Below are 16,859 nucleotides of genomic sequence, written 5' to 3' on the forward strand. Positions count from 1 at the left end.
AAAAGGGGGGGAGAGAGAGAAAAGGGGGGGAGAGAGAGAAAAGGGGGGGAGAGAGAGAAAAGGGGGGGAGAGAGAGAAAAGGGGGGGAGAGAGAGAAAAGGGGGGGAGAGAGAGAAAAGGGGGGGAGAGAGAGAAAAGGGGGGGGAGAGAGAGAAAAGGGGGGGAGAGAGAGAAAAGGGGGGAGAGAGAGAAAAGGGGGGGAGAGAGAGAAAAGGGGGGGAGAGAGAGAAAAGGGGGGGAGAGAGAGAAAAGGGGGGGAGAGAGAGAAAAGGGGGGAGAGAGAGAAAAGGGGGGGAGAGAGAGAAAAGGGGGGGAGAGAGAGAAAAGGGGGGAGAGAGAGAAAAGGGGGGGAGAGAGAGAAAAGGGGGGGAGAGAGAGAAAAGGGGGGGAGAGAGAGAAAAGGGGGGGAGAGAGAGAAAAGGGGGGGAGAGAGAGAAAAGGGGGGGAGAGAGAGAAAAGGGGGGAGAGAGAGAAAAGGGGGGAGAGAGAGAAAAGGGGGGGGAGAGAGAGAAAAGGGGGGGAGAGAGAGAAAAGGGGGGGAGAGAGAGAAAAGGGGGGGAGAGAGAGAAAAGGGGGGGAGAGAGAGAAAAGGGGGGGAGAGAGAGAAAAGGGGGGAGAGAGAGAAAAGGGGGGGAGAGAGAGAAAAGGGGGGGAGAGAGAGAAAAAGGGGGGAGAGAGAGAAAAGGGGGGGAGAGAGAGAAAAGGGGGGGAGAGAGAGAAAAGGGGGGGAGAGAGAGAAAAGGGGGGGAGAGAGAGAAAAGGGGGGAGAGAGAGAAAAGGGGGGGAGAGAGAGAAAAGGGGGGAGAGAGAGAAAAGGGGGGAGAGAGAGAAAAGGGGGGAGAGAGAGAAAAGGGGGGGAGAGAGAGAAAAGGGGGGGAGAGAGAGAAAAGGGGGGGAGAGAGAGAAAAGGGGGGGAGAGAGAGAAAAGGGGGGGAGAGAGAGAAAAGGGGGGAGAGAGAGAAAAGGGGGGAGAGAGAGAGAAAAGGGGGGAGAGGGGGGGGAGAGAGAGAAAAGGGGGGGACGAGAGAGAAAAGGGGGGGAGAGAGAGAAAAGGGGGGGAGAGAGAGAAAGGGGGGGAGAGAGAGAAAAGGGGGGGAGAGAGAGAAAAGGGGGGGCGAGAGAGAGAAAAGGGGGGGAGAGAGAGAAAAGGGGGGGGAGAGAGAGAAAAGGGGGGGAGAGAGAGAAAAGGGGGAGAGAGAGAAAAGGGGGGGAGAGAGAGAAAAGGGGGGGAGAGAGAAAAGGGGGGGAGAGAGAGAAAAGGGGGGGAGAGAGAGAAAAGGGGGGGAGAGAGAGAAAAGGGGGGGAGAGAGAGAAAAGGGGGGAGAGAGAGAAAAAGGGGGGGAGAGAGAGAAAAGGGGGGGGGAGAGAGAGAAAAGGGGGGGAGAGAGAGAAAAGGGGGGGAGAGAGAGAAAAAGGGGGGGAGAGAGAGAGAAAAGGGGGGGAGAGAGAGAGAAAAGGGGGGAGAGAGAGAAAAGGGGGGAGAGAGAGAAAAGGGGGGGAGAGAGAGAAAGGGGGGGAGAGAGAAAGGGGGAGAGAGAGAAAAGGGGGGGGAGAGAGAAAAGGGGGGAGAGAGAGGAAAAGGGGGGGAGAGAGAGAAAAGGGGGGGAGAGAGAGAAAGGGGGGAGAGAGAGAAAAGGGGGGAGAGAGAGAAAGGGGGGAGAGAGAGAAAAGGGGGGAGAGAGAGAAAAGGGGGGGAGAGAGAGAAAGGGGGGGAGAGAGAGAAAAGGGGGGGAGAGAGAGAAAAGGGGGGGAGAGAGAGAAAAGGGGGGAGAGAGAGAAAAGGGGGGGAGAGAGAGAAAAGGGGGGGAGAGAGAGAAAAGGGGGGAGAGAGAGAAAAGGGGGGGAGAGAGAGAAAAGGGGGGGAGAGAGAGAAAAGGGGGGGAGAGAGAGAAAAGGGGGGGGGAGAGAGAAAAGGGGGGGGGAGAGAGAAAAGGGGGGGGGAGAGAGAAAAGGGGGGGGGAGAGAGAAAAGGGGGGGAGAGAGAGAAAAGGGGGGAGAGAGAAAAGGGGGGAGAGAGAGAAAAGGGGGGGAGAGAGAAAGGGGGGGAGAGAGAGAAAAGGGGGAGGGAGAGAGAGAAATGGGGGAGGAGAGAGAAAAGGGGGGGAGAGAGAGAAAAGGGGGGAGAGAGAGAAAAGGGGGGAGAGAGAGAAAAGGGGGGAGAGAGAGGAAAAGGGGGGGAGAGAGAGAAAAGGGGGGGAGAGAGAGGAAAAGGGGGGGGAGAGAGAGAAAAGGGGGGAGAGAGAGAGGAAAAGGGGGGGAGAGAGAGAAAAGGGGGGGGAGAGAGAGAAAAGGGGGGAGAGAGAGAAAAGGGGAGAGAGAGAAAAAAGGGGAGAGTGGAGAGAGAGAGAGGGGAGAGAGAGTGACAGATAAGAAAGCAGGCAAGAAAAATACCAAATGTATGAATTTCAATAGTCTTAATCTTGTACTCAATTCTATGCTTTAAAACGTTTGCTGGAGGCTGCAACAGGTGTGGACATTTTGTGTAGAATCGCATCCTTGTGGTAGTGAATAGGGATAGTTGATATTGGCAAAACTCCCAAATACAATTCAGAATGGCAGATTCAGTATCTCATGAAATGCCATTTCCACTTATGATTATGTGACCATTAGACTGACCATATTTCCCTTTACTGACTGATACACGAGCCACAATAAAAAGCCCAAATAAACCCAAAAAGGTTTGCATTAAACAGAAATGTTGCCATATTTAATGTACGTAATAGTTCAATAGCATATAAATAAAAAGGCAAGACTGATAAATATTTCCATTATTCCAGACCTAGATGCAACATTATGAGTTGCCTAAAATTGACTTGCAAATGTTCAACTTGCGTCGTACCCATTGTGATGCCAATGCTCAGTTTCCAAGTTCACACAAAGAATGACCACAGCCAATCATGACACAATAGCTTCAGAAGACAATTGAAGGAAGAAACTGGAGAAAACAAAGCATTAATGTTTAAAACTATAATTTTATTTGTCATCTTCACAGGGACATAGTGGGGTGGGGCGGGAGAGAAGAGGAGAAGGGGACAGGTTATAGTTCTACTCGTGCCAGTCACTTTCCAGTATCATATCCAAGAGGCCAACAGGAGAAACAAGCTCCATGAACATTCCGATCCTGAATGACGGTGGTGCCCTGCACATGAATGCAAAAGGCAAGGCTGAAGCGTTCGTAACCATCTTCAGTCACAAGTGCCAAGTGGATAATCCATCTCGGTCTTTCTTCACCATACCCATCCCCGCAAGGTCCCCACCATCAATTCACTCCACATGATATCAAGAAATGGCTGAGCTCACTGGATAAAACAAAGGCTGCGAGTACGGACAACATCCCAGCTATCTGGCGCCTCTAGCCAAGCTGTCCCAGTACAGCTACAACATTGGCATCTACCCGACAGTGCAGACAATTGACCAGGTATGTCCTGTCCACAAAAGACAAATCAAATTCAATCCAGCCAATTACCGCCCCATCAGTCTACACTCAATCACCAGCAAAGTGATGGAAGGTGTCGTCGACAGCGTTACCAAGAGATACTTACTCACCAATAACCTGCTCACCAATGCCCAGTTTGGATTCCATCAGGACCACTGGGCTCCAGACCTCATTACAATCGTGGTCCAAACATAGACAAAAGAGCTGAATTCCAGGAGGTAAGGAGAGAGTGACTGCCCTTGACATCAAGGCAGCATTCGACAGAGTATGGCATCAAGGAACCAGAGTAAAATTTAAGTCAATGGGAAGCATGCGAAAAACTCGCCACTGGCTGGGATTCATACCTAGCACAAAGGAAGATAGTTGTGCTTGTTGGACGCTAATCACCTCAGCCTCAGGACATCACTGGAGGAGTTCCTCGGGGCAGTGTCCTCGGCCCAAGCAGCTTAATCAATGACCTTCCCATCATCATAAAAGGTCAGAAGTGGGGATGTTCCCTGATAATTGCATAGTGTTCAGTTCCATACGCCACTCCTTCGAGATAATGAAGCAGTCCATGCCCACATGCAGCAAGACCTGGACAACATTCAGGCTTGGGCACACATGTGCCAGGCAATGACTATGTCCAACAAGAAAGAGCCTAACCACCACCCCTTGACATTCAACAGGATTACCAAATTCCCCACCATCAACATCCTGGGGGTCACCATTAATCAGAAACTTAACTGGACCAGCCACATAAATACTTTGGCTACAAGAGCAGGTCAGAGGCTGGGTATTCTGCGGCGAGTGTCTCACCTCCTGACTTCCCAAAGCCTTTCCACCATTTACAAGGCACAAGTCAGGAGTGTGATGGAATACTCTCCACTTGCCTGGATAAATGCAGCTCCAACAACAATCAAGAAGCTCGACACCATTAGGACACAGCAGCCTACTTGGTTGGAACTCATCCACCACATTAAATATTCACTCCCTCCATCACTGGCACACCTTGGCTGCAGTGTGTACCATCGACAAGATACACTGCAGCGACTCGCAAATCATTCAGCAGCACTTCCCAAACCCTCGACCTTTATCGCCTAGAAGGGCGAGGGCAGCAGGTGCATGGGAACCCTATCTTGGAAATATATCACCATCCCTGGATCAAAATTCTGAACTCCCTCCTCAATAGCACTATGGGAGTACCTTCACTACACGGACTGCAGTAGTTCAAGGCAACGGCTCAGCACACCTCTCAAGGGCAATTGGGAATGGGCAATAAATGCTGGCCTTGCCAATGACACCCACATCCCATGAATGAATAAACAAACAAAATTCTGCGTATTTGCCAGTGAATATTGACAGGCTATATGACATTGGGAAGTACCATAGAAAATTAAAACATGTTGATGGTCAAAAGGCTCACTTACCTTAACTATAAGGGCTTCTTCCCCAATAGCTTTGTGGATTGATCCAAGGAATAACAGCCATAAAAACCAAGAAGGTTTATACCAAGACGTTCTGGATTTGGGCTTTGGTCTATGCTGAGATAAGGATATCAAACAGGACAGCAGATAGGCATTACCCCCTGGCCTCATTTGAGTGTGGGGGAGGGGGGGGAGGGGAAAGAAAAAGGGGAGGAAGATTATGAATTGAGGGGGGGGGGGGTGGGTGCTGAGCCGCTGCCTTGAACTACTGCAGTCCGTTTAGTGAAGGTACTCCCATAGTGCTATTGGGGAGGGAGTTCAGAATTTTGACTGCAAGTGCACATTATAGATGTCAGGCAAGGATAAGATGCAACTCTTATGATGCCCACCACAGTCAAATAACCAGTTGCAATTCACCATTGAAGGTCATACATAACTAATTGCCACTTCAGCAATATACTAGAGAGCCGATGCTTCCAATAAAACCATACATAGTAAAAAAAAGTCAATGCCATCATAATAGTAGCAAAATTGGTAAGATTAAAAGATTGTTAAGCACAAAAAGTAGATATTGTAAATGGTTGACAAACAACATTATAATTTGTCGGGAATAATTTACCTATTGGTAAATTCAACACCAAAATAAAACCAATTTCAGACCCAGTGAGACAAAAATCTGGTTAAGGAAATGAACCACCTAATCCTGAGGTAAAGATTTGATCATCCTCTGGATTTCAGCCTTGATGCAAAAGGGAGCATTGGGGTTCATAATCAGCTCAATGGTCAATACAGAACCATGGAGGTATCCTGGGAGCAGATATGGTCCACAGGGATTGCAGTGAACATAGATGGATTCGCCCTCTGAAAACAAATATAGACACGTGTATACACACCAATGTACCCTTTCAGCAGCGTGGCTTTATGGCTGTGCAGCTCTTGGGGAACCCCCGCACAAATGTCGAACCAGTTTTTCAATGCGAAAAACCGCGTATGCGCCATTTTTTGAATGGGCCTCTCACCCAAAAAAGGAACGTTGGTACACGCCACTTTAAAATTCTTTGGGTTCAAAATTCATCTCAGGTGGTGGCGCACAATGGGTGGTATCGGATCGGCTGCTCATTATATGCAGTGCCTGGTATTCAGTTCCACTGACGGCAAGGGAACTGAATACTGGGCGCTGCGTATAACGGGTGGCCGATCCTATAACGCCCATTGTGCGCCACTGCTCGAGACGAATTTCTAGGTCTTTAGACTTTATCTAAACTCTTAAGTTAAACCCAAGTGACAAATTGCTCAGCAATTCTCTTGGGCAGCACAATTATACCCAAACAACAGTTTTTCCTCAAACTTCCCCTCCAACGAAGATTTTTTGGGGGGGGCTGGGGAGAGAATTTATAGCCCAAGACTTGAAACCTCTTTCAAAATGAGTGAACAAATACAATAGCTTCATTCCTACAAGCTTGAGTTCCAACAATGCAGATACCTTTTGGCAAAACTCCACCATTTTATGAAACTTAACGGATACATTTAAACTGTGCTGATAGCAGAAACCACTTTGTCTTGTAGTTAGTTACTACTGAATTAGCCGAACAAACCATTTAAACTCCAGAACTTAGGTGTTAAAATCCATCTCTCCATTGCCACACAATTTGCAACCCTAAACAGTACCTACTGTCAAGTGATTGAAGTATGCATTTAATATGTTTACTCTTAGAAAGATAGTGCCTGCACTAGTCACATTAAACCCTTGACACAGAAATTGTTTTTCATTGAGATTTTTTAAAACTTGTCAAAGTACTTCAGCTCTTCTCCATAACTCTCACTACATCAACAGCACTAGCAGTATGTCTGAACATTTCTCCAATTATTAAAATCAGACTAATCTATACTTTGTTGTTTCAAATGTTTCATTTCAAAAATGAAAATGAAATGGACATAAAAACCGTACAAAGCGTTTTCACCTAAACTTAACTGAGGCTAAGGATCTAGTAAAGGGAGTTACACAGAACCAATAGTGGCAAGATAATAGACGTTTAACCGAAATTATTAAAACATACACTACATAGAGCACTATTCCTGCAACACAAAAGCAATGCCACATGACATTTTCTTGTCTGTCCCAGTTACTGGTTTCAGTCTTTAAGTCTTCTGAGAAATAGTTCTCAGCCAACTTCCCCAAAACAGTTGAGTAACAAGCTTCAAAACTGATGGTTCAAATAAATTATAGACAATGACATTTTACTTATAAGACTGAGTCTGCTCAAAAATAAAAACTGTGCCCATTTTATTCTTTTATGCATTTGTCTCCCAGCCTCCAAAGTAAAATAGACAGATTCTCTTCTCACGAGCATTAAAGATGCAACCTAGCAATTAACAGCCGCCATGCATCAGCCTACCTATTCCCTCCATCGCCCTTCTTCCTAATAAGCTCAGTGCTGCAGTTCACATCTGCCCATCTCTCCCGAGATTTGAATTAGCCCATGAAGGTGAGCATGGTTCAGAAAAAGGTAAGAAAATAAAAGGGAAACAAACGTTAACAGGCAGGAACTAAAAAGGTCAAATAAAACTAATGCTGAATTTTGCTGAAAATTACAAAGAATCTAAAATTAATACTACCAAGAAAGGAATCTCACGATCAGCACCCAGTTAGTTATGATTAACATATTTTGCGTTATCCTATCCATTTGTTAATTCTCTCTTCCACTTCCCCCTCCCCTCAGGCAAGCAATGACAATGGAAGAGGGAGTTCAGCCTTGAAGAAAAAGTGACAGCCTTAATCATTAGTAGGGATCCAGTCATAACTCCAAAGATGATACACCAGCAAGAGTGCATGTTGATTCAGATGCCTCACACCATCAAACACACTTCGCACTAGCAGGCTTGCACTCCCAAAGAAGTTGCAGACATTTTCTCAATAATTTCTTCCAATAAGTGTGCAACCAAATAAGTGTCTAAATTTAAAATAACCAGGATGATTCACGTTGCTATTTTATACAAAAAGTGTAAGAATGCAGCATTGCAGCTTGGGAAGAAGCATAAAACAATTGATCAAGTTTTGAGCATACAGGTCAGAGAAAATTTTTGAATTATTATTAAGTAGTGACCATTTTGGTTAATGCTCATCACACCGGAATAGATAAACGCAAGTGTGTTAAAACACAAGTTGAAATACCAGAAAATTAAACTAATTAGTGTGAAAGGTGTGGTAAACAGGATTAAAGAATATAATTGCCACTATTTCTAATTGTATAGCAAATTGTAATTCACTTAGTACGAAGAACTTGTGTGGATGGTGTTTTTCTTGGCATGAATAAAGTGTCAAATCTATGCAATATGATGTAGAACTTCCACAGAACCTTGAATATAACAAAGATTTGTTTACTTAGCTGGGGTATACAAATTAGAGTAGGCGAAACAGCATCAACGAGCTATGGATTGGTTGAAGAGCTAAGTAAATTTACATGCAGACTCCAAATTTAACCGAGTAACACATGGAATAGGCTGCAAAACTACACCTTGAATATACTCATTACAGTTACACTTTCAAAAGAAACGTTCAGGGTTTTTTTTTTAAATATGCACAATTATTGGGTACATGCTTAGGTGGGGTAGACGGCATTGTTCATTTTCTGCAAAGTATCAAGGAGCAATTCTAAACTTCTTCTATTAAGAGATCCCAACAATACTCTAGGCAGGCCCACTTTGGTAAAAAATAGTGATGTGGCAAGATACATATCAGGCACTTTTACATTTGCACTTTGGATCAAAGGAGAACAGTTTCTGAATGCTGGGTCCCCACATGTACATTGCTGAAACCAGCTCCCTTATTCTGTTACCAGTCAACGACCAAAGAAAATGTGGGTCTACTATTCTGCTCCCAGGATAAGGGAGTTGGTTTTAGCCATGTAAATAAAGGGAGCCAGCCCATGAATGCTGCCTCCCACAATCTTAAGTGCAGAAGCACCAACTGTAAAATATCCACATATGGCATACTAGCACTTCTTTCCTGAAGAAAAGTCAAGGGGATGAGGAGGAATGGAGAGTACATTAAAAGCTGACATTGAATATATTTATACATCAAATTACACCCATCCAAAACACCAGTAATTTGTATGATCTGATGCAAAACTTTAAAAGTTTGATATACCATTAACAAAAATTAAAAAAGACTTGCATTTATATAGCACCTTTCACGACTACTGGATGTCTCAAAGCGTTTTACAGCCAACGAAGTACTTTTGGAGATTAGTCGCTGTTGTAATGTGGGAAACGCGGCAGCCAACTTGCGCACAGCAAGCCCCCGAAACAATAATGTGATAACGACCAGATCATCTGTTTTTGTTATGTTGATTATCAACAAAAAGATGATCAAAGATGAATTATAAGGGTGTGCATGCGGATCACTTGGCTTTCTGCTACCATATAACTATGATTACAATAGCCAAAAGCCAATTTAGGAATTCAGACGCATAAAAATACATCTTCAATCATTCCTTGCTCAGATGTACCTTTTGTGTGTTGGATCCGGATACCAGTCTAATGTAGTGTGCTACCAATATTGACGTGTGTAAATCTTAAAAAAATACATTTGAAACCTCTTTCCATTCAGCTCTTATAAATATTATTGTAATTAATGTCTATCACGATGGAGGAGCAGCTGATGCAATTACGTTCGATTTCCAGATTAAAATATAGCAACATTTCAAAATACCACCAGTTAAACTATCTGTAGTCAAAATTGAGATATGATCAGTCGAACAATGCTGAAATTCAGCCTGTGCATGTCAAAAAGAGAAATACAGTCTCAGAAATCAACATCTACTTTTCCTAAGTGCTTAATCATTTAACAGCATAATTACCATGCAGTGCAATGGCTTCACGAAAAGGCTGCAAGTCAGTCTCTACAGATGAACTAGTTTCTGTTGTGGGTGCTCTAGTGGGAGAGGTTACTACTGTCAGTCTAGGGGGAGCTCTGGTGTTGCGAGGTGGTGGAGCTTTTCCACATAAGAAGCTGATTAAATCTTCTCTCCGAATGGTTCGTCTCCGCTTTTTTACCCAAGCTAACACATCCTTATTACGTCGTTGATAACCGACCTGAATTCCTAAGTCATAGCTTCTGCGGTGAGCTTCAATACTTTCTGAAACATAAACAGCAACAAATTTCTCAGCATAGCTAGGTACGTTTTGAATCAAAAATATTCTATACACCACAATCTAATTTCTCGACAATGCTTATTAGGTTCCAAGACCAAATTCTTTCCCCATTACAAAATTTGACACCAATCTTGCAAAGACTTGGTCCAATTTCCAGCACGGTGATCTACAAAACATGTGACTTAAGACTGTGGCTACATCTTATTTGATTAAATATAATGAACAAAGAACATCAAGGTTATTTCAGCTACAGTACATAGAGACTCTCGAAAGAATTGAAAAGCAAAGATTAATGTGTTACTGGACACCAATTTATGCAGAGTAAGGACTTCCCTAAAGTCATTTAATTTTTTTTTACATTTCTACAATATTTAAGACTTCATGTACAACTCATTTAGAGCGAGCTAATTTGATGAAAAGTTGTATTCTGCAAAAGGGCTAAGCGACAGTAAACTGTGAATACAGCCCACTTTATAAATGTGAATAGATCTAGCTCTTTCGATCACCACAAAAAAGGGGCAGCATTACAATTTGAGTTTATTCCAGAAGCAAATCTGTATACACCTATACATGGGTCACACTCACTGGAAACAGCCTAAACCTGAAAATGTATTAAAGAACCTTTAGCAATACTGTAGCATTTGCAAAATGGGGATCATGCAGTATTGTCTTAATGCTAGAGATGTAAGAAACTGAATCTCAGAAGATGGAAGCCCAGTTAGTTACAGGTACTAATGTTTACCACTGGAGACCTCAGTAAATCTCTGCTCCAATCAGCATTTGTTAAAACTGCACTTGTATTGTTAACAATTTGGAAATCAACAATCTAGAAGCCACAGTGAGCATAATGCATGAATTCCCACAACTAACTGAATTTCATAGATCAAAAGTGCTTCGGGGAGGTCCAAATAAAAACACATTCCAATTATGCATTTTAGCCAGCCTATATAACTCAGGTTTTTTCCCCTCTGTAAAGTTTTATCAGTACTACAATTGCAATAAATAAAATACTAATCTTTCCAGCAAAACAAAGTTTAATGTTATATTTTGCCTCCCAAATGAATCTTAATCACTCCGTTCCTTTTATAAATGACTCCTACTCTTAATGTGAAGTTGGTTAATTCACATTAAATACACCCCCTGTACCATTTTATCAAATTACTTAATTTGAACTATTAAATAACTAATTTTTTGAGAACGACCTTGAATTAACAGTAGTTTAAGATGAGATTTTGGCAAATACGATTCTTTAACACTAGCAGATTCCCCCACTGTAGTGCTCACAATATGATCAGAGTATATGCTGTTTTATAAGATCAGAAACATTATACCATAAAACACACAAAGCATTCTGTTTGTAAAAGTGCAACTGTGTGTAAATGTAAAGTCAGTGTTTCCCATTTAGCTACAGTAGCTGTACATTATGCTCCAATACGCTGTATGAAGCAGTTAGACCTCTGATTTTTTTTCAGATTTAGCTTCCAATGTTATGAGCTTTTCATTGTAAAGATAGACATAGTATTTAGAGTTCTTGCATACCATGTAAAGGATGGTGCAAAATATTAGGACAGGAAACAAATGACTTGCTCTTAAACCAGAGAATGGCATTCCGAAATCAAATAGGGACAGACAAGAATGGATGGGAGATGTTTTAAAAACATACTTTTTTGTTTAAAGTGTCAAAATGTAAAAGGAATTGCTGTAAGCTTAGTTCTTCATTAAAGCTCTGTAATACTGTAACAATTGCTCAGTAAAGGTCTGCATAATTTATAAGTGTAGAAATGATGTCAAGTCCAATGGGTTTTTATAACAGAATTGCATTAGTTGCAATACAATCAATACAGATTAAATGTTCTTGAAGCGCTACTTGAAAAATTGCAATCAATGGTTCAGTGTGTATTATGTACAGTATTGTGTAGTCAATTAAGGCCGACATAACATTAACAATTTTGTAATTCAATTAGAGAGAAAAAAAGGCACTCTATAACACGTAAGTGTAGGTGATATTAAATCTGAACTGAAAATCTTCCCCCACCCCACCAAAGAAAAACACCATGCAACCCCACAAGATAAAGTGCACTTAGCTGCACATTAAATACTAAAATGGAACATAATTTTAACTTAATGAAAAAAATAAACTGGAAGTAGTTACTGCCATGAGAAGAGCATTAGACCAAAATGGCTTACAAATGCTTGCAGTAAGAACGGAAATGTATTGCAGCAGTCTTGTTTTGACTGCATTAGCTATCCAGAATCATGAGTCATGCCATGAACACTGGAATGAGGGGGTCCTAGTCTCAGCTCATTTAATAAATGTATTCAGATAAGTAAAACCATTTGAAAAGTCATGAACAAAATGAGTTCAGTTCTTGAAAGTTACACTTACACTAAAGGGAAAAAAATGTAAAATAATCTGATTGTTTTCGAATTGTTAAGCAAGCTTCTGTATAAAAGCCTTTAAAACAATTAAATCTCAATGTTGCATCTTCAGTCCTTTGATAATTCATTGATGCACACATGTGCCACTGGTAGTTATTAGGAACTGCAATTAACGAATTATATAGCATCACTACATATTTTGTTTAAACTGCACTTATAATGGAGAAGGGAAATCAAATTGCATGCAAAAATAAAAAAGTCCACCCCATTACACTCAAGTGCAGACCACCACACGAGTTTAAACCCCACACCCCAAAGCCACACAGTCGGGAAAGTGACAAATGCTGCAACGAACAGAAAGGTTTTGAATTTACCTTTATACACATTGGTGACAGCCGAGGCGGCATTTTGAAACGGGACCCAGAGTGACAGCCCTTGTTGTTGACAGACTCGATCTACAAAAACACACAAGAAAAGGCAGGGGGAGTTGGGGGGGCGGAGGGGTGGAGGGAAAGAGAGGTGAAAAATTAGGAGAGCAATGAATGCAAACTGTCTGGTATCTAAACACACACACACACACACAAATATATATATATATATAGATGGACAACCCCTTTGGATAGAGAGACTCCGCCGGCCATATTTGATTTCGCCATTTTGGTTGCGTCTGTTTTTTCTTGGTCCCAAAAACAGAAGAGGGGGGGGGGCGCATCATTTCCTCAGATACTCCAGCAATCTGCTGACCGATTTCAATCGCCTTGCCCTCATTTTAAAAATCCATGTGTGAGGAGGGAAAAAAATGTTTTTTTGTCCCCTCTCTCGCTCTCTGCCCTTCAATCATTTCCCAACCTTCCCTTTTCTCTCTCTCTCACAAATCAAAAGAAGAATTTTTTTTAAAAAGCAAGAAAAGGGCGGCTGCGCTCGGTGTACCTTTATATAACTGTGCCACGGCGGTGGCTGAATTCTGAAATAAATGCCAAAGTTTTTGCTGGGTCTGCTCTTCCTCTAGCGACGCCCTCTCCTCTTCGTTCTGCTCCTCTTGCTCGCTCTCCGCCAGGCACTGCCTCTCCCATTTGGAAAACCAGTGTTCGGGGCAATGTTCCTGGATTTCTGACTCGTGTTCGTCTTTTTTATCCTCCATGATAATCGATTAATGTCTCTGGTGCCTCTTGATTTTTTTTTACTTTTTTAAAAAAAATTTCAATGTTATATTTATAATTTATTGTTTTTTTTTCTCTTTTTTTTGGGGGGGGGGGGTTAATATTATATTATGAAGTATTCCCCGGCGTGGTGGTTGTTGTTATTATTTTTTTTCCCCCAACACAGACCCACATTAAAGCTGTCTGCGCCGTCAACAATCGCCCCGCTTGTACTTTTCGCTGACGTTATTAAACTGAAGGGACACGCCGCACCCGTAAAGCTAACGTGATGGCCGGAAGCGCACGCCTCCCGCGCGCGTGATCCGCCCCCTTCTGAAACCCCGCCCATCCCCTCCACTCCCGCGCGGGTGGTCCCGCCTCCTTTGTGCTGCTTCGTCTGTCTCCCCACCTCCCCCCCCGCCCCCCCCGCGCGCGATTGGTGAAACGCCGGGCTCGCGCGAACGTCCGTCCTTTTTTTTCATCACCGCAGGGGCCGCGCCGGTGATTGGTGGCTAGCTGCGTCATTCACCTGACGCAAGCGCGGCGTGCGTCCCTGAGCGAGGGCGGGTGGGCGGGGGGGGGGCGGAGCATGTGTTTGGTATTTTGAAACCAAGAGGAAAGGGGGGGGGAAGGGGGCGGAGTCTTGCGAGAGGTCGATTGCGCGCATGCTCCCGGGGGAGCTTTTTTTTTAACCTGGAGCGTCTCCCCGGCCGCGGCTGAGCGGGTCACGTGATGGGGCCTGCTGAGGGCTGGAGAATTCTCACTGAGCCTGGCTTAATTTTCACCACAGGGAATGTGTCGGGAGATAAAATCTTCAGTTATGACTCACCGCCTTTTAAACCTTCGGGTACAAACTTACTGCAGTTGTCTCGAGAATAAAGCACAGTGTTTTTGTTGACATTTGGCCTTCCTTGGCTCAAGAGTAAAGAAAATGACGAGTCTTATAACAAGCCACAGCCTCATGATCATGATTTATTTCTTGTTGCAAAGCTGCCAAGTTTTTTTTAAGGGGGAAGGCTCATCAATTGTAATTACAATCAATATGTTATTTTTTACACCCATTGTTTCCATAATAAACATCTCTTAACAGTTTATACAACTTGATTGCAAATACTGCTAATAGCAGTTGTCAAGACTGGCAGCTTGATTCCTTTTGAGAATTATGAAAATTAAAGCCTAACTGTGGCTTGCTGAAAATAAACACAGCACTAAATATTTAAATATGTTTTCAATCTTACCTTTCTCATTTTGTTCCCAAAATCTTTCCCTTGGTAAAGATTAGGGTATGGCCAAAAAAATGTAAATTGTACCAGATGTTAGTTAGGCTGTGGCTGAAGTATTGGATAGAGTTTTTAGAACCATATTATTGGAAAGATATAAAAAAACAATGGAAAAGTTGCAGCATCAATTCATTAGGATCGTACCAGCACAGAGGAGTTACAGTTATGAACAGAAACTTGAAAAGTTAGGGCTTTAGTCAAGAGCTGAGAACGTTGAAAGGGATCCCGATAGTGAATTCTTCAAGATTATGATAGGATAAATTGTGACAGACTGTTTCCATTTGTTGGCGAGACAGTAACCAGAGGCGCACATTGCAGATAATTAAAAACAGAATTAAAGTGGAAAAAGTTAGAATTAAGTTAGAATGTGGAATTATCTGCCACTGACCATTGCTGAAGCAAAATCCATAAATAGAACGGAATCAAATAGTTGCTTTAAAAGAGGAATGTAATAGGAATGGAGAGCCAGTAAGAGAGTAGAGTTAGACTAGGTGACTCATGAGGAGAAAAGCACTGGTACAGACATGATGAACACAATGGCCTGTTTCGGTGCTGTAACATTCTATGATTTTATCTACAGGAGAAATAATTTGTATTGAGATACAAGTAAGAACATGAGGAAAGCTACAATCCATGGAGAATGAGAGAAGTTTATACAGAGCGATATCGAGAAAGTATGGGAAAACTGTAGCATACAAGATAATCAGCAAGATCTTGTAATCTTGGACCAAATTATTTCCTGTATGCACACTAGTTAAAAAGTATGGCAAACATTATTGTTGGAAAACACTAACATTTTCCAGTAAAAAAGTGTTGCACAGAAAAGTCTGACCATGATCATGAGAACATTGATATTCAGATTACTGGAGAGCCCTGTGATAAAATATGTTCCCCCTCTCTCAATATAGCTCTGCAAATTATTTATTTATATACAATCTACCAAAAGTTTGTCTCTAGCACGCATTTCTTGTTTGTTGCACTTACTTCCTCTTCTCACACTTTTGCCATCAGAGATTTCCTAACATCATTTCATCATCACGGCTTGTTAATTGACTCAAACGAAAACAGCAGAAAAGCAGACTTGAAGAGGCAGGGAGCATATGAACTCAAAGAGGAAGGTGGCTGTAAGACTACCAATAATAAACTACTAAGGACTTATGAAAAACAATCCTGAATGACTAGTCAGACTCAGGAGAATCTCCCAATTGAGAAAAAAGCAAGGAAAGAAAACAAATCACACAAAATGCTTTTTGAAAATAATTCTGTCCACTGTTTATTCTCAGTACCACAAATGAAATGTTAAATGTTTAAAATAAAAACTTTTCTTAAAATTACATAGTTTAGAATTACATGATTACATTTAGTCACTGAATTCTCATTTTTGTCTGTGCTCAGAAAAATATATTTTAGCCCAGAGTTTTGACTCCTGCCAGTTGAAGGCAGATCTTACAGTCAGCATGTGCCATTTGCCCAATCTCCCAGAATGCAGCTCTAGTATTTAGTCAATCTGCTGAAATATTTATCTTCAGCTTCCAGCAGTATGTTCTGAGCTGTTTTTCAAAATTATTTGAAGAAATACTAGAAGACAAATTTCAGAATCTTTATTCAGTTAAAGTTTTTTTTTAAACAGTATTATGTGTGTGTGAGAGAAAGAAGGGGTTTGGCATATTTAAAAGAGTTTTTCTTTGAAGAAATAGCCAATTAGATAAAAAGAAAGAAAGACTTGGATTTATATAGCGCCTTTCACGACCACCGGACGTCTCAAAGCACTTTACAGCCAATGAAGTACTTTTGGAGTGTAGTCACTGTTGTAATGTAGGAAACGCGGCAGCCAATCTGCACACAAACAAGCTCCCGCAAACAGCAATGTGACAATGATTCGATAATACGTTTTTTGGTTATGTTGATAAAAGGCAATACAGTTGATATTATTTATTGAGAAGAAATGTGGCAACATGAATAGAAAATTGGTTGATGGCAGGAAACAAAGTTATGGTAAATGGGCATCACTTGGGCTGGTGAAGGATTATGCATGGTGCACCTCAGGTCAGTGCTGCGCCCACCT

General features: G+C 42.3%; 1 protein-coding gene and 1 long non-coding RNA gene across 3 annotated transcripts in view; one reads left to right on the forward strand and one right to left on the reverse strand.

The window, feature by feature from the left end:
* Nucleotides 1-13,802, reverse strand: part of hapstr1a (HUWE1 associated protein modifying stress responses a) — a 26,879-nt gene extending 13,077 nt beyond the window's left edge. Inside the window, exons 1-3 of one of the 2 annotated variants that reach the window (XM_070901043.1) lie at nt 13,306-13,793; nt 12,750-12,830; nt 9,702-9,980 (exon numbers count right to left, since the gene is read on the reverse strand). In XM_070901043.1, the coding sequence (XP_070757144.1) occupies nt 9,702-9,980; nt 12,750-12,830; nt 13,306-13,516 (571 nt within the window). In that variant the 5' untranslated portion in view covers nt 13,517-13,793. Of the gene's footprint in view, nt 1-9,701; nt 9,981-12,749; nt 12,831-13,305 lie in introns of both variants that reach the window. The other variant, XM_070901044.1, reaches the window with a different exon arrangement.
* Nucleotides 13,803-14,194: 392 nt separating this feature from the next.
* LOC139225897 (uncharacterized) lies at nt 14,195-16,128 on the forward strand. The gene is made up of 2 exons (XR_011587173.1): nt 14,195-14,361; nt 15,806-16,128. It is a non-coding gene; the product is annotated as an uncharacterized lncRNA (long non-coding RNA).
* Nucleotides 16,129-16,859: the final 731 nt, after the last annotated feature.

This window comes from Pristiophorus japonicus, chromosome 15 (genome assembly GCF_044704955.1).
Source record: "Pristiophorus japonicus isolate sPriJap1 chromosome 15, sPriJap1.hap1, whole genome shotgun sequence".
NCBI lineage: Eukaryota > Metazoa > Chordata > Chondrichthyes > Pristiophoridae > Pristiophorus > Pristiophorus japonicus.